Source organism: Cottoperca gobio, chromosome 11 (assembly GCF_900634415.1).
Source record: "Cottoperca gobio chromosome 11, fCotGob3.1, whole genome shotgun sequence".
Taxonomy (NCBI): Eukaryota; Metazoa; Chordata; class Actinopteri; order Perciformes; family Bovichtidae; genus Cottoperca; species Cottoperca gobio.
Window position 1 is genome coordinate 4,929,722 of NC_041365.1, and position 18,934 is coordinate 4,948,655.

The window sequence follows — 18,934 nt, forward strand, 5'->3', positions numbered from 1 at the left end:
GAAAAGGTGCGAGCATTCGAGATCAATACTTTTTGATAAAACAAATATGTGGGCTGGAATGAGCTATGAAGAGTAAGGAGGAGAGTAAGTAAAGAAGGACGCTCGTGAAAAGATAATATCTGTGTCATTTAAGGTTATGGTCTATTTATATTTCTACGCAGGCATTTTTAACAGAAACTACAGTATTTTCCTTTTTGTGGATGGTTTCTGTTGGTGTCGGTTGATTGACAGTAAGCCGAGCATAACGTTATCACAAAGGATGACACGCGCGCCCTGTGACCCAAAAATATTCTCTACTCCAATGAGAAAACCCTGAATTCACTCATTGCCGTGAAAACACTCGACTGAGGCAAGAAGGAATAATAATGACAAAGGGACAACTAGAATAAACCAAATTACATTTTCATGATTTCTATTATCTCGTCTGTGGAGGATTTCTTTTTTGGTGGCAAAAGGTTGTGAAAGTTAAGGGAACAACCATGTCTACTGAATGCACACGACATAATTAACGGAACAGCCGAGATGAACAACACAATCTTTATTTTATTTTTATTTTATTATCACATTCAAACCCCCGCCCAAAAGAAATCTCAAATAAGAGAAAGACAGAGAGTCAAACAAATGCAGTAGATGAGTCAAACCACTGACCTGTGTCTTGCCCAGCAAAGTGTAGGCCAGCTGGACCTTGGTGTAGTGCGAAACATCAAAGTGCTTACAAGTCTTCGACAGGGCGACATCGAGCTGCTCCTGGAGGCAGAAATAGATGGATGACAAAGGAAAAGAGAGGGATTATCATCGTTAAGACCCGGGATTTAGATATAGATGTGCAGATGTACAGCTACCACGCAAGGCCACATGGTCAATTTGGTTCTGGGTGTAGATATGCAAGTGTTTAAGTGTGTGTGTGTGTGTGTGTGTGTGTGTGTGTGTGTGTGTGTGTGTGTGTGTGTGTGTGTCTAAGTAAGAAAGTAAATCAAGGTTAGCAGAAGGTTATAATGTCCAGGATGTACATGTGTGAAAACCCTGACACAATAAGCCGTCCTCGAAGAATATAGCGCTGACAAAAGGCCATGTGCAATTAATATGCCTTTCATCACTATAAACGTTCTCACGCTTTATGTTTAAAGCAGCACTTATACACCATAAGTAACGCTGACACACCTTGTGTAACTATCTGAGAAGAAGTAACCCATAGTCAGTAATTGTTTAAACCAAATTCAATTTCCAAAGCACTTTCAAAGTCCAGCTAGTGCCACTGTGAAAGGGTCTATATATTGTGGAATCTTAACGTTTTGTCAACGTTTTACTTTATGTGATGCCCACTGCCAAGTATATCACACACTGTACAAGAGCAAACCTCCCTGATAATACAGTGAATTATAATAATGATAATAATAATAATAATAATTCCCCACGACGGGAGGAGATGTGCGCATGTGTGTGTGTGTGTGTGTGTGTGGCACGTTTTTCAAGAAGAAAACATTTAGGAAACGAGGGATGTTAAACGCTAGGCTGACAACTTTATTGTGTAAAGCATAGCATTCTTAAGATGTGATTTTATAGGGTTTGGCTTTGCTTATTCACAAACTCACGCTGACAGGTAAACAAACGGACACCTTGCCGCGTGGCTATGTATGTGTGTGCACACGCACGCCTCTTTCGTGCGTACAGACAAAACTGTCAGTAATTAATCTACTCAAGCGCAGCAGCAGCAGCAGCAGCAGCGGTGCAGAGAAAATTGCTTTGCATAACATTTATCACACATAAATATCACGACACAGCTAGAGATGAAACAGAGATAATTTACTGTGCTTGCACACTGACAATAATGACTTTCTGAATGTGTCAATATTTGGCAGACCCAGAATGAGAAAGGCAAACTATCAAAATGAAGTATAAATTGCTTCTTTCAGATGAGTGCTTCAGGAAAATTACAAGGTTAGAGCAAAATCTTATTCACTGCTTAAAGTCTCTTTAATGATGATATTGCTCACAAATAACGGAATTCGAGATCAAGCAGGAAGGCACGTACCTCGATTTGCTCCAGAGTGTCTTGTAGTTTGGAATTCAATTCGCTGTGAGTGGAAAACGAGAGATTGTTGATGGTTAGTTCTTCAATTCTGAAGCAGAACATGGTGTCACATACTAACTTTCTTATATCAATTATTAATCAATGTTCAAGATTTGTGTGGTTGTCAATCATTTGTATTGTCATGCAAAGTCTGAGCAAATTCATAAAATGTCTTTGTTTGTCGTTTGACAATTTGCAATATGAAGAAAATTATATATTCTGACATTCAATAATAAAAATTGACATTAATTAATCTTCTTTGATTAATTGAGTTTACTATTATTGGAACCACAATATGGCTCGGTTTATAATTGCACATGAACAAAGTCGCCTGAAAGAGAAATCCTTTATCAACGAGCTGTAGCCATGTGTCTCACAATTCTCCTCCTTCAAACAAACAGGGCGAAAACAAAAAAAGGAGACAAAGTATGTATGTCCGACTAATATCTTAGGAAGATGAGTTTTTTTGTGTTTCAAGTGTTTGTACTTTTTCAATTTCTAGAGTGAAATCCGCTGCATAATTGCGAGCGTCTGTCTGTGTATTCTGTGCACGTAGCAGACTATCACGAATACAAACCGCCTACGCATGCTTGGAGTTTGCCTCATCCGGGGAAATGCTTTCAACTCAAAAGCTGCAAAGTAGCAAGAGAAATCACGACTATTTTGCCCATCCCAAGACACAGATTCAATTCCCATGTGACTCCCCCTGCACAGCGCCCATTCATAATTATCCTCTGTTCCACTGTTCCCCTGCCTCTGTCCCTGCTTTGCTTGAGGTCTTTTTCAGGTCAGCCCGTACTTGTGTTGTGCCTTGTGAGCCCGCAGTCGCCCAAGGGAGAGGGTGTCCTTAATAAATTGCTAATTAAGTGTCTTAGGTTCAGTTGGGTATCGAGTGAGGGAGCAGAGAAACTGAGAGAAGACTGCAGATTGAATCTCGCAGGTCGTTTTGCGAAACGGGGAGCAAAATGAACATGCCTTTTCAAAACTTGATACATTGTAACCCTTCCTGCCTGTTTGTGTGTGTGTGTGTGTGTGTGTGTGTGTGTGTGTGTGTGTGTGTGTGTGTGTGTGTGTGTGTGTGTGAGAAATATTATAGATGAGTGCTAAACATGAATTCACATGGTCTCATGGATCTTGCGATGGGATCACACCAACTGCAAAGCCAAAATCGGGCCAGGGGTGGTAAAGTCAGGGGGGTCAATAGCCCCTTCCCCTCTTCCTACACCCCTACTTACGGCGCCCCTTGCTCGGACTACACCCGTCATCAAACTCAGTTTTCATTTTGATCTCAACTACACACCTGTAAAGTATGGTTACGCCAAATTGGGCCAGGGGCGTAAAGTGGGGAGGAAAGTTGCGAGCCCAATGGCCCCTTTGCCCCCCTTGTTATGGCCAAGCCCCTCTTCAAACTTGACCTCAACCCGATTGAAACGCTATCGCAGAAATCTGTCCACAGACAAAAATATAAACAGCAGACAAATTACTCAAAACAGCTTCTGAGGTAGTTTCCGCTACAGTATTAGTCTCCAGGAGCACATTTTGACTGATGACACAACAGAAGACTGATGGAGACTCAAAGGAGCTTCTTACTCTCAGTATCTGAACTATGATGATTGAGAATTTTCCATAAAACAGTGTGACATAGCAAATGCCAATGGAGTGCTACTCACAATCTCTATTACTAATAACACACTGTAACACAATCCAATGAGTTGGTATGCACCACAGCAATGATAACACCAGACACACTCAGCTACAATCTCAACCTAAGGTAAGTCATTGCCCAAAGTATCCCTAAAGCGGGACTGGAAGCCAATATAATGAAAAGGCACAGAGTAAGTAAGCTGGCTCAACTACAAAGTGGTGAACGGATCAATGTCAGGTCTTTGCTGCTAAAGAAAAGCGTCTGACTGTCCATATGCAAGGCCCAGGAGAGTGCTAAACAAAGGCGTTCAGCTCTGGCAGCAACACTAAGGAGATACACCAGAGGAGCAGAGGGCAACAGGATAAATGCCCTGTTCACCACATAACTTTATTCTGTACTCCCACGTTGCAGAGTGGTAAAGGAACAGAAGCTAAACCGCAAACTGAACAGTGTTGAAAGAGCATTTAAGAGAAAAATAATCCTAGCCACAACACCAGCGCTGAAGGGGGGGATTATTAAACACCTGAGTGTAAGCGAGACAACTGCAGTTTCCCAGAACAAGAACCAGTCACCATCCCAGCATGGCAGACATCCAACAATGGTTGACAAACATTAAGAAAACTGGGCAGCAACAGGGCCTGACATACTTACTGGTTAAAGGAACTAAGATGCAAATATGCTTATCCATTTTTTTGTTGTTGCCAAGAGTTAGATGAGAAGATGGATACCTCATATCAGTACAGTCAATATAAAGCTAGAGTCAGCAGGTAATAATGTTTGCTTAGAATAGCATAGAGACTTGAAAACAGGTTGGAAACAGCTAGCCTGGCGGTTTAAAGTTCAAAACGACACCGACCAGCAACTCTAAACTCACTAATTAACATATGATATCTTGTTTGTTCAAGCCAAGTCAGTGACTTCCTGACTGGCCTCGCCAAGAAAAGGTTAGAGAACATAACTTCCCATAAAACAGCAAATTGTTTTTACATTTCTGTTTTTATGTGGACGAGATATTACATACTAACTGGTGAGAGACTTTTGGACAGAGCCAGGCTAACTCTTTCCACCTGCTTCCAGTCTTTTTGCTAAGCTAAGCTAACCATTAGCTGGCTCTGAGATCCATATGTAGCAGACACTCTTAGAAAGAAAGCATAAACAAACCACCTTCATCTTCTTAAAGAACTCTCTGGGCTTTTGAAGAACGCCACATGGGTCAGCTCAAAGTCAATAACCCATGTGACCACATTGTCCGGTCCTCCTGTTATTGTGTTCATCCCATGAATATATTGCCAAACTACTCAGTGTCCAGTGAGTGTTCATGCGTGTGGAAGATGTTGCTCTTCCCCACACACTGGCACGCTTCCATGATCAGACAGAATGCATAAATAACAGATGAGGAGAGAAACCTAATTAACAACTTGTTCCCTGCAGGGAATATACAATATTGAAATGGAGATCACGATGAAATCAGGGAGGCTTTTCTTTTTACCCTGTTTTCAATTATCACTGGCAATAGGTGTCCACAGGGCCTCGAGGCAAGCCCTTCATTGTGACTGCTGACTTGCCAATTTGGCAAAGGGTGGACTCCTGTGCCTCAAAGTGTCCTGCAGGATGTTCAGATTCTTTCTGAAAAATGCCAATTATGCTGTAGTCATGTTACAAGTTAGGCGGAGAGGCAACAACGTGGCAGAGGAAGGGTTTCAAAGAGTGAAACATTGCGGGACGTTGACCATATTTATGCACGCGAGAAAGTAGAGGAGGTTGGGGGGTAAAGATAAAAGAAGGTTAAGAAGCAAAAAAGAGTCAAGAAGGAATAAAAATGTATTGCATCAGACCAGAGGAATGTGCACTGAATGTTTTCTTCAAGTGCAAGATTTGATGCAATATTTAGATATGTAGCTCCAGAACCTGGAGTGGGGTTGTGGACCGGTATCCATGGGTACATTTTCTGACTCCAAGGTCAGATGGACCACGTCCATGTAAAACGTCGATGCAGTTTAGAAAAGTGAAATGGGTTTCACATGACAATAGTATTACTGTTGTCTGCTTCATGCCAACTCCATTGAGATGTATGGCCGATGTGAATATTTAAGCTTATTATTTTACTCTAGATATACAGCAAGGTGCATGCCGAGTGTGACACTGTTAGTTTAGCCCAATAATATAAGAAGTTGTAATTGGTCTGAATGTTATACTGACTATTCTGTCCAGTAGCTTACAAACACAAGTAATTAAATCCAAACATTTGGGAACATGTCTGACTAAAACAGATTTGATGGAGTAATTACTGTCACTTAGTAAATTGGCTCCGATCATGAAAAGGACTGTGGCTGCAAATAAAAACAAAAAATTGAAATCTTCCTTCTCCCAAGCATACAAGCGTAACTGCAAAAGTGATGTTGGTTACAAATAAAGACAGGCTAATGCACTGTGGTTCAGCTGAAATTGTATGTGTGAAACTAAAGCCGTCAGAGTGAGGGGGGGGGGAACAAAAACAACATGTCGTTCAGGCCAAAGTAACGGACCCGACTTTGAACGCATCTTTAGATCCTGCTGTTGTTGCGAGTGCTGGGAGGCCGTCGTCGTGATCTGTAAAGCGCTACACACTACTACAGCTGATACTGGCACACACACACACGTGCAGCCTTCAAAAGAAAACACACTGCAGCCACAACGAGGAGTTGCTGTGGCTCTGAATAAATCGATGAACTGCTGTAGTGCTTGCAGTGTCATGTTTGGCAGCCTGCACTAATTATTTTGTGTGTCTCAAAAATGAACATGCCTGAACAAACCACATCCCTCAATACTAAGACGGCAATTAGCTGAAGCTCGGATCCGGAGGAGCTTCAGCTAGAATACATATACAGTTTGTATGACGACTGGTATAAAATAACTAGCATGTTCTGAGTCAGGGTAAAATTAACAACCCAAAACTTACATGTATGCATGCATCTCTATTTATCACTGCCATACGGTACAAAAATGAAATTATTTTTCTTATTTGGTCTTCTTCTGTGAAGTCCACAATAGATGCTGTAGGCAAAATTACAGGGACAAAGGAAGGGCAGACTTGAAACAAAGCCTCCATGTAAGGCATTGAGAAAGAATAGCTAAAAGGTCAAATTTGCAGCAGACCAGCAACTAGCTGCTTGGAGAAGGGCGATGCTACAGGCAGAGCTCTAGCAATTTTGGGCAGAGAGCCTAAGTACAATGTGCATCTTAATGCAAAGCGTGACAGAAAAAGAGCTACAACATCAAATAACCAGTATTAGCATATTGCAACGGTAAGCAAAGGTGAAGAGGGGCAATCGAAGTTCAATTGAGCTGCAACAGACACGTTTGATTAGACATCTGGCCCGTGTCAATACAGTGATGCGAACGGTTCTAAAAAATAAAAGTGCTTCTTTTTATGATGATCACAATCACATTCCCTCATTGACAGGCCGGCTGCAATGGTTGGTCTCATTGCTGGATGATGGTGAAGGACTCTACTCTGCACACCATCGTTCAGCGCAGTCACAGAAGTGATACGCACACAAATGAACAGCAGCTGCAAGAGACAGAGAACATTGCGCACCACAACAATCCTCTGTGCATAATGTCACCATATTGATCACCATTCAGTAATTTAAACGGCATCGTCTCAGCCAGGTGAAGCGGTTATTAAATGCAGAGGTGCAGATGTTCAGGTTTGTTTGAAAGGTCTGTATCTGCAGAGCTCACTATTTTGTGATGACAGCGCTCGCTCCATAAATAGAACAACTTTTCCGTCCATTACAAAATAGAGAAAATGACAGCAGGAACACCATGTATTTGTGTAACGGTGGCAAAGTCAATTGTTCACACACACTCTCTCTCTCACACACACACACACACACACACACACACACACACACACACACACACACACACACACACACACACACACACACACATACACCTCATCACAAAATACTCTGTACAGACGTGTAGTCACAGGAAGAGGGAGAAAGGCGGCAATGACGTGCAGCCCTGATCAATCCTTAGTCAATACACACAAAGGAGCACTGTGGCACCCACCTACTGCCACACATTGAGCACAGTTACACACAAAAGAAATCAAAGGGACAGAGATGATTGCCTGTCTGATATTCGATATTTGAGTTTCTTTTGTTGAGTATAGTTTACCAAAATGTTGAATATATCTTTAGGAATATCCAGAAGGTTGTGGCAGTGCACTACGACATATTTGATGTAATTTATTTTTATATATTGAATATTTACATATAGTAATTTAGGTTGAGGAAGTTACACACTACAACTTAGTTAATCTTGTTAATTTTTATTTAACTGATTTGTATCCATTAGTTTTATATTATTTTTTTAAATGTGTGTATGTGTATATATATATATATATATATATATATATATATACATATATATATACACATACATATACATATACACATACATATCTCTCACCTACCTTCAAAAAGTCTCTTTTTTTGTCTCTCTTTATCTTGTAACTGGAAACCTTTCAATCCAACAACTATATTTGAAAGGAATGGTTTCACAATATGTGATATTATTATATGCTTCAATCTATAAAAAGGATCAGAAACTTTCCATCCACCCATAGAAAATTAAGTCCATGCCTGCTCCCATTTGGATACAACTAAATATCACTCTATCAATCTGTCCATACTGTACCTGATGCAGCTGTAGTGTTTGAAGGTGCTGGCAGCCTTCTGACATTCCAGACAAAGCTGAATTGCACCTGGATAGTCTTCCTCCTAAAAGGAACAGAGAAGTGAGGTCATTTAATGTGGGAAAAGCAGTACAGTATAGTCTGAAACCATTTAAGAAATACTATATATATATATATATATATATATATCATGAGTAAACTCTGAATCATATTTTGGATTATGACAGTGATAAATGCGACTTCTTCTGTGCATCAGTTCCGTTTGATCTTCTTAAAAAATGGTTGTTATGGCAGATACTCGGCGGCTAACCAAGGATTACACAGAGTGGAAGTCAAATCCATTCCATGTGCTACAGCTGACCTTCACAATAGATGGGCATTTGTGGGAGCGTCTTGTGTTTGTGTGGATTTAGCTTTCAATGCAGAATCCTTTGGAGCTAAATTCTAGCCAAAAGTTTAGATCATTTGAAAAAAATAAAAATATTTAAACTGAAAGTTCAAGTTTTGATCTTGAACTTTGAAAAATACAATAATATATTCAAACTGAAAATAAGTGTATGATAGGTTTTTTCAGGTTGATTATTATTTTGATTCAGTTCTGTAATTATTTCATATATATTCTGAGTATATACGAGTATATTTGAGTTCTTGTTTGTTATTTGCAGATTGTATGTTTCAGATTTTTTTTGTCTTGGACTTTTGGCCCTGATCTGGCGTGGGGGCGTGGCTTCAACTGAGAGGGGCGTTGAAATGTGAGTGACAGCAAAACAAAGAAGGCTGAAATAAAAGTTTATTTATTTATTTATAAAAAAATATATATATATATATATATATATATATATATATTATTATATATATTTAGGCAATATACCTCGAAGGTATGAGTGGCCCAGCCCTTTGTATATTTTTCTGTATGTTACTTGTGTGACTGACATTGAAATAACTTCTTGTATATTGATACAGCCCAAAAGTTCTAGAACATAGCTGAAGTACTGAACATGCATGCCGCAAGTCGTTTTTAATTTTAAAGGGGCACTTTATACATCAAAATGAATGTGCCACAATATATACAATCAATATGGCACAGACAGATTAGTGTGTGTGTGTGTGTGTGTGTGTGTGTGTGTGTGTGTGGCTATGATTCATTCCATTGTACCACTAAAAGCAAGGGGTCGTACTGATCTCATGACTGTGCTTGATGCCATTAGCAGGGAACATGGTCTTTAGATGATTACAATTTCTGTGTGACTGTAGATTGGAAGAAAGAAATACAATACCTCAAGCATCTCACTGAGTCTTACATCTGTTCTTTGCTGGGAGGGGAAGAATGAGAAAAAGAAGACATGAATACAGCACAAAATCACTAACAGGCCACAATAATAAGCGATAACTAGTTACATGCTTTCCTGAGGCCATGTTGGTAAAAATCTGTTTTAATGATTACAGACGGACGAGTAAAAGGCAACAGGCACACCATGTGCTTTGTTTCCTTTTTGGTGCAGGGAATAAATTCCCCCCAAGATCCGGTTCTAAAGAAAAAAGTCGATTCCAACACACACGCGCACGCACACACACACACACACACACACACACACACACACACACACACACACACACACACACACACACACACACACACACACACACACACACACACACACACACACACACACACACACACACACACACACACACACGTCGTTGATTTATTTTAAAAGAGTCAACCTTTCAGTCACAGGGACTTTTCTCAAGACATATCACAAAGTCAAACAGTGTTTAATTACAGCCCATAATTGCATAATAGTCCACTTCTGTGTTTGGAGGTGTATCAATAATCACATACAAAAGGAAGTAGTTAAGAGTGAAGGATCAAAACAGGGTATTTTTATTTAACTTTTGTGTAGTCTACATCAATTAATTTCACAACAGTGACATGTTTTTAATGGTATTTCAGACAGAAACCGCTCAGGGTAGTGTTGCAGAAGGGAGGTCGGATTCCCAAGGTGATCCAAAATACTCATAGGGAAATCAAGAATTTTGTTACAGGTCATAATATATATTTTAAATCAACCATAACACTACAAAAAAACTATGAAATAGTAAAAAATAATATGTGTTAATTACCATAAGTATCCAAGTATTACACAAAAAATCCAAAGTATAGTTTGTGGGCAGCCGAGTGTTTCATTTAATCAAACAGGCGTCACACTGGATGCATGAGAGCATGGCACTCACTCACATGCTGGAAGGTATTCATTTTGTTTTGAAAACCAAATGCGAATAACAATCCATGCAGCGCTCAAGGACTCAAACAAAAGGCAGCCAAGTTACTTGGGACAAAGGGAGAACTTTGAACAGCTATCTGGTCTATGTGGCAAAACGCTGCTCTCCCCTTAGGACTATAGCTAGATGCAGTTTGTAGGTCAACTATGTGTGTAAACCTTACCAGCGTCTTGATGGTCCTCAGTGACTTAAGCAGGCCTGTCAGCAGTTGCCGCCTCCTCTGATTGGCCAATAGACCCAAACTGGCTTCTGTGAATTCTTCCTTCGACACGCTCAGTTGCCTTTACACAAGATGTCACGGTACAGGGAGAATATAGCATCAATACTAATATGTTTAGCAGGCATTGCTCGTTCAGTACTGAGTAGAGAATGGTGGTCTGTAACTGTAATAAAATACACACAAACATATATTGTCTTGGTGTCATTATTGCAGTTGTATGAATAGTTTAAGATGTGCATATTACAGGCTCACCAACATGTCTACCTGAGCATTCTGAATTAATAACACCAGAGACATGAATCATAATTCCTGTTTTTAAAATGTACAAAATGTAATGTATGTAACAATATACAGTGTGCTATTAACACGCAAACTTTTAGAAAGACTTCCAATAAACCACAACTACATTCAACAAGGCTCATAACCAAATAAATAACATATTGTAGTAAAGAGCATCATTTACGGTGGCATGCTTTTGATTCATACTTTATTTCAAGGGCAAAAAAAGACTACATTTATTGTCCATATTAACTGTCGGAATATATGAAGGGAAGGATGGTTTATAGTCACGATTATGAGGAAAGCACTCAGTATTCAGATGCAGTTTGAATGGGCTGTTTCAGCAGCTTCTGCATTCAGTGAATAGTATGTAAAAGGATGCTTACCTCCTTGCATTAGTGCAAATGACAGCTGCCAGCTGCAGGTTGGTCTGTAAAGCAGTCACTCGCTCCAGTTCCTGTGAACAAGAAAGAAGTTAGTGGTAAAAAAAAAATGACAGCAAATAAGACAAAGCAGCATTGGAACATTTCAAAGCTAATGTTTTAGATCCAAAGGAGTTATGCATTACTAATATACACTAAAACTGCTGAAATATCTATCTAGTGCCAAGAAACAGCCTCATAGCCTATTATAATGCTGAGAGCTTGTAAAAAATCTGATATGCTGGTTCATTTACAGAGCTGTCAGTATCATATGCCAGTAATAATGCCATTAACCCAGCAAATCACTTCCCCCACACAAGTACGGCGCAGACATGAACAGCAATGCTCACACACAAACACACATACTGTATACGAGAACACTCAGTGGGAAGCATTCTGCTGTTGACATTTTATGAAGATATATATTATAAATGATATGATTATGGTAAAGCATGCATAATCGGTCCAAAAGTGTAATGTAGTTCAGGAGAACGCAGAAAATCAGAGATAAACTTGCTTTCTTCAGAGGTTTGACATTTGGAAAAGGATCAGAGCACTCTGCTCTGAGAGTTCGGTTATTACGGCACTTCATTGACCTCTGCGGAGAACAAACACTCCCTAAGCAATCATGTAATACTGAGGAACAAATAGCATTGCGGTTATATTTTTTTGACTTGATCTGCCAGATGTCATTCCTGAGGAGATGCTTGTTTTGTTTCTTTATCTTGTTTTTGTCAATGCTGAATCAACCCTATGCAAGGTCAAGTGTTCACAAAAATGTCCTCATCACACCGTCGGACATAAAAAAAGAAAATAGTCGAGGGAAATTAATTTTCAGCGGTCATAAAAACAATAACAGCATGAAGTGGCACTTCAGCTGTGTGTACGAGATCATTGATCTCATTAAAACCAATCTGACCTCATGATCTCATGATGAGTGTTGACAAAAACCTTGACAAGTCCTAAGAACTGTTTTACAAAGGTTGGTTCAATAGACAAGGGTTTTCTCTGAGGGGACATGCACCATGTGACTCATGTGCGTTTCTGCTCAGGGCCTATGAAATTGGGGCTGTTAGACAACATCAGCTTGTCATGGTACTAATTCTTACAATTGGTTTCATGAAAATGTTTTAAAAAGCTCAAACTTAACTGGCAGAGATAACAATTAACTGTTACACAGATTCTTTCCGCATTATGCTTGTGTTAATTTTGAATTGTAAAATTCAGACAAAAACCAAAGTAACCCCATAAAACAACAACTTGTAATGTTTACAGCTGTCACAGTTTTTACACTTGTAACCTGTGGACAGAGCCAGGCCAGCTGTTTCCAATTGTTATGCTAAGCTAGCCAGCAGCTGGCGGCAGCTTCATATTTAGCGTACATATATGAGAGTGGTATCAATATGTTCATCTAAATCTTGTCAAGAAAGGAAAGGCAAGTATGGACATGAAAAATAAATCAATAATTGTGGACATGGTATGATGCTTACTTTGATGTGTTTGGCAAAATCAAATATTACCCAAACATCTAAGAGCAACTGTCCAAAGAGCCTTCACATATCTAGAACATCTCTTTAATACGTTTAAAAAGCACTGGTTAGAACGGTTCATTAATACACGAGGGTACCATGTGTCCTCAAAACATGTCCTTACCCTCTAAGCAGTGGGAACTGGGCTCACTGACCAGGTCTAGCTAGAATCCAGCAGACTGATTCACATACTGGGAGCAGTGCAGCCGCACCACTACAACTGTAAAACACCATGTCTAGACTATGAAATGCATTAAAGCCAGCCTCAGGTTTTAATCACCCCTGGAGAATAAATGACTTCTTATCTCATAATCAGCTTGAGCATGACATTGAGTGGTTTCCTGCAATAACAGGTTTTAACGATTATTTTCATTATTGATTAATCTGACCAATATTTTTACTAGATTAATAGATGAGTCCAAGGAAAAATATCCAAGGTAATGTTTTCAAATGTCTTGTGTCAGTCCAAAACCAAAATATATTCACTTTGATATGGTTTAAATCTGCATATTTGAGAGGCTTACTTTAACGATAAATCGATTATATTAAGATCAACTTATCTGATTAGTTGACTAATTATTGCAGATTTGGTAACAACAGAATTGTATATTGTGTACACCAATGATACAATTTATTATTTATTATATCATTAAAATAATATCTGTGTTATCCATCATGAGCCCATATTCGCTGTATATTTTGCCAAAAAAATCACCAAAAAAAAAAACACCAAGCACAAGCTCTATCTTTGACAAAAACTAATTATTGTTGTGCATAATCTTTCAAAAGAGACACACCCTAGACGCTGCTCTGCCTTATTGTTTTCTCATGACAATACTTTTGAAATAAACAACATGATTGAAAGAAATTTGCCAAAACTCTCTCATCTTCATCCATCGCAACTCTCATAGATTAATTGACAAAACAGCACTTCCTTTTGGTCTTACGTTTGGCTGGGTTTCTTTAACCTTGGCAGATAATACTCAAATTGTATATCAGCAAAGCACACCATGAAGAAAGTTCCTCTCACATGAAGGCCAAACTACAACAAGAATCAAAACAATGTCAGGCGTTGAAAGCCGAGTCTTTAGAAGGAGAGAAATTAAACGTCTGGTTGAATCGACCCAGCTGATATCACCCTGCACTGTGAATAAATAGAGTTGGTCACCTTCCAAATTGTACGCCGCCACATTAACAGAAGGTCATCGCTCCAAAAGGCAAAGTCAAAGCAAAGCCAGCAAGTAGCAGTGCATTGAGTTGTAAGCGAGTAAGTGAGTATACATTATATAGAGCCACTCGGCGGCTTGATTCTGTCGGCTCTTGGCAAATTGAATGTGTACAAGTGGATAGTGGCAAATGCTTCCTGCGTCTAAGCATGACTGATTGCACACTCCTGGCATTAAGATTGATATGAAGTGTGTCCTTAAGTGAAGTAAATGGCAGTAATCAGTCTCTTTACATTACTGTCTAGAAAACCCAGTATGTGTGATGTAACTGAGGTCACTTGCAGGAAGCAGTTCAGTCTATAATGTAATATAAAAACACTCATGCATTCAGTAATGTGCCCAAATCCACACAGGAAAAGATCAAAACAGAAGCTGAATATACACGTTCAGCTTCAAATAGAACCACACACACACACTCAGACACACGCTCTCAACATGCTGAACCCTCAGCGTGTAGCCCGGGGCTCCAATTGGTTGTTATAGCACTGCTCTGAGATGTCCATCCTGTCTTCAAGGTACGGTTAACCCGAGCGATAGAGAGCTATGTCAGCTCAGATTGTCTAACGGGAAATACAGTAACTGTGCACAGCGACAATTGCTCACTCAATTTTTAGTACATGAATAAAAGCTTTAAGAGTTTGTCCCAAATGACTGTAATGAGCTTAAAAAACGATATATGGAATAAAGCTTAAAAGTAAAGAGAGGCTGCATTCCACTAAATAACACACCAATTCCGTAGATCTGTATGTGCTGAACATATACAGGAAAGGTTAGCTTACTCAAGCGCAATTAAGTAGTGTAATACAGTACATGGTGGACAAAGCTCTGTCTGACATATAAATTATACAATAGGTCTGGTTGAAACCTAAAACCATCCTGACACATTCAATCTTGTTGTATAAGTACTATCAATATAACGGCTTCTGTGTTAGATTGGACTTGGCATCTATAAATAATATGCAGTCAAGTTGCCCAATACAGTTATGTTGTACACGCACAGTTGACAGTTAAAAAGCACATGTATGATAAAGAAGATTTTGTTGAACTAAAGAACAGCAGCACTTTTTCAGTTGTCAACAAAACTCGTACAAGAAGCATTCAACTACTCATACCATACTACGCAATGAAAACACAGGACATGCGGTAGAGAGACAGACGGACGGACGCACAGACAGACAGACAGACAGACAGACAGACAGACAGACAGACAGACAGACAGACAGACAGATCTAGGGCTGGGCGATTCAATTCTTTCGAATTAATCATGTCGTTATGAAATCATATATCTAGATAGTGTGATAAACAATTACGTTGTGTAAATTCATAATAAAAAGCGCATACTTACTCAAATTTCTCAGAAAATCTAATGAGAAATATTATTTGAAGATTGCGGTGCTTTTTTTAAATCACACTTTACATTAGCACTGAGGTCAATGGGATTAACAAACAGTGTATACAAGTATTTGTTTTTCTCTATAGTTTTACTTGAACTGTTATGTTCATTTTGTCAAGTATTTAAGTATAATGTCTTTACCCTGTGGTTATTTCACATTAACTATTTATTTATTAACTTACCAGAAAACATGCTATGTTGTAATAGACATCGTTTTATGGAGATATGAAATGACCTGAATCATGAGGGAAGATTTTGGTCATATTGCCCAGCCCTAGATTTAAACACACACACACACACACACACATTATCTATCTATTATCTATTACTAGCTATCTACTATTAGCTACATTATGTGTGGTCAACTTCTCTTATGATGAGAGATGTTAATTATAATAGAATATGCATTTTGTTCACTTTCACTGTGTATTAAAAAGAATGAAAGAACAGCAGCATATATTTTTTTTTCAGTTGTCAACAAAACTCTGATAGGAAGCATTCATATCATATATTCATATCTTACTACACATTGTTAAGGTAGCTGTCTACCATTGACTACTATTATTAATACTATAAAGATGTTGATTTGATAGAATAAGCAACTCAAATGCATCAATCACAACAACAAAACTCAGAGCTACAGCTTCAGGCTTGTCATGAAGTTTACCTTGCTTGGGATCCTCAGGTTCTCAACAGGACTGAGGTCTGCCATGCTTTCTTGGGGGCTTTTCAGGCCCTGTCAAAATAAGAGTCACAGTTAAGAATCCAAAAGCCCAACAATGTGAAGTTACCTTAACATTGTTTACAGTTATAAACTGTATAAATAGCTTCCTATTCATCAGCACTCTACTGCAAAAAGTAGAACAGATTTCGCAAATTGATATGCTCTGTTGTGTAGGGGTGAACAAACGAATCTAACATTACTGCAGTGCAAACTGAGAACTTCCCTAACCGCCCAGTTTCAACTGTTGTGCCCTGTTGCAATGCTTGGCTAATGGTCAAACTCTTACAACTGGGTCGCGGGTATAACTGCCAAAACACGTGTATGTTCTCCATGTGGGGTAAATTGTTCGTTGCTGTGATGCAGTCGTTTAATAAGAAGCTGTTATTCGGGCTGAATTTGCCCTTTAATGAGCCACACGATGAGCTGTCAAATTAGCCAGTTAGCTTAGCTAGCTGTCATGCTAGCTACCTACAACTGTCAGACACTAACGGCCAGCAGTTCGGATTCTGTAGACCTGCTTTGCTCACCTGCCGGCCCATAAGAGACTTGATCTTTTGCATTGTAAATCCAACTTGTGTCAGTGGACAGATAGATTAATAAAGTTACAGTTTCGTTTTGTTGTCAACGATGCGCCTCCATCACTACGAGAGGGTCGCCATAGTAGACCGTCACGTGACTGGTACAGCAGGAACCTAACAATTCCAAAGCATGCTGGGTAACGTAGTTTTTTATTCAAATTGAATTTAACTGTCAAAATATTACCAGTGTGTGTAAAATATTTTGGATTCAATTGAAAGTGTATGTTGTTATTAAAATTAAAATTACATTAAAAAGAGGTGTGAAGCATTAACATTATGATACATGTATTGCTGCCTTACACCACTGGATGGTAGTAATTTAACATTGAAGAATATTATATTAGACAGCAATGTTTATTTTCCGCCTTAAAAAATATCCCTCTACTCCTCTGTTCTTTCATTCACCTGCAGGTGTCAGGCGAGACATTTTGACATGTCACAGAAGAAAAAGCGCAAGTGTGAACAAAAAATGAATGATGGCTGTGGGTATGGTGCATGCTGAGACCCCTGTCACACTGTCATGGCTTACTGGGACACTTGAATAGAATATATCGTTAATGTTATGAGCAACACCTGTGCAAGATGTCCGCTGAAGTTACCTTGATTGATGTCATTACATGGCTGTATATAATGTTTGTCTAAATTGAGTTAATTTATTTTCCATAAAGTAAATGAATAGCTCCCATATAATCTTCAGTACAATGTTGACATGATCATCTATGATACATGGTTATAGATAAACTTCACAACAATATAATGTAGATCAAATGTGCTTCTCTTGTACCTGCTTCAATATCAAAATGCTGCTGACATATTAGTGCATTAATTATAATAATGTAATAGTATATACTGTATGTAATACTATAACACTGCCAAGGGCCATCTGCATAATCAGTATTTAACCTTTGTTGATATACTTTTAATGGAGTATATAGCTTCTTGTATCTAAGTTAAGGACATGAATACAACTACCACAACTGTATGTAGCTTTCAGTACATGACACTTTTTGTTGTATACAGAGGCTACTGTAATTTAATACATATAATTAATTCTCAAACAGATTATGGTTAACAATATATAACTTTGTTTTATTTTTGTTTTTTGCTGCATTATTTAGAAAACCACATTTCACCATGGCATGACATGCCATCATGACTCAGTGCCATGTAAGTTATTTCTGCCAAGTAATTAGACCTGGCTCTGCATTGTAAACTGTTCAAAATAATTACAAAAACAGTGCATGCAGACCCATTCAGCCTGTTTTTTAATTTCCCCCTTTGGTGTTATTTTGAGCAGCGCTTGGTTAAAAGCAGGCAGCATGCAGCAGACAGAAGGCACGGTGAGCTATAGTTCCTGGTTAATGATGCCTCAGGCTATTTCCCAGTCAAATGAAGGTAGGGCCACTCTCCTTAGGTGAATTTACTCCAGTGTTGTTTGTTAGTCAGTCATCCACAGTGTGGAGCCTCCCTTTAAGCATACACTGAGACGGAACAGATGGCAACCCCTACCCGGAGATGCCACCACAAAGACACCGCACACTCAGTCGGTCAGTTCGTCAGCTATGATTAGAGCTAGATTCAATAAAGTGCTTGTTGTCATGCAGGGAAGCATCATGATAAGTAACACTTGACTCAGTATGAGGTTCAGATCTTGAACATTTATTATCCTTAAGCAGTGAATAAGAAGAATTATACTGGTGTTTAGAGGTATACAGAGACGTCATTATCTATATCTGTATCTGTTCAACCAACAAAAGATCCGTCTCTGTATCTGTATTCGGGTGGAAGAAGATGTGGTTTATTCCAGAAGTCGTGTTAAATCGGGAAAATGTTGTATTTCCTAACCTTATATTCATTGGCGATGCAATTTGTTATGC

The 18,934-nt window shown here is 39.0% G+C and overlaps 1 protein-coding gene across 1 annotated transcript in view; it reads right to left on the reverse strand.

Annotated features, from left to right (window-relative positions):
• The window catches only part of vps50 (VPS50 subunit of EARP/GARPII complex), a 70,094-nt gene extending 52,955 nt beyond the window's left edge, over positions 1–17,139 (reverse strand). Inside the window, exons 1-8 of the mRNA XM_029443697.1 lie at positions 17,007–17,139; positions 16,423–16,491; positions 11,572–11,642; positions 10,850–10,967; positions 9,681–9,716; positions 8,406–8,488; positions 2,033–2,075; positions 649–747 (exon numbers count right to left, since the gene is read on the reverse strand). Of these exons, the coding sequence (XP_029299557.1) occupies positions 649–747; positions 2,033–2,075; positions 8,406–8,488; positions 9,681–9,716; positions 10,850–10,967; positions 11,572–11,642; positions 16,423–16,491; positions 17,007–17,039 (552 nt within the window). The 5' untranslated portion in view covers positions 17,040–17,139. The remainder of the gene's footprint in view (positions 1–648; positions 748–2,032; positions 2,076–8,405; positions 8,489–9,680; positions 9,717–10,849; positions 10,968–11,571; positions 11,643–16,422; positions 16,492–17,006) is intronic.
• Between the last annotated feature and the right edge of the window lie 1,795 nt (positions 17,140–18,934).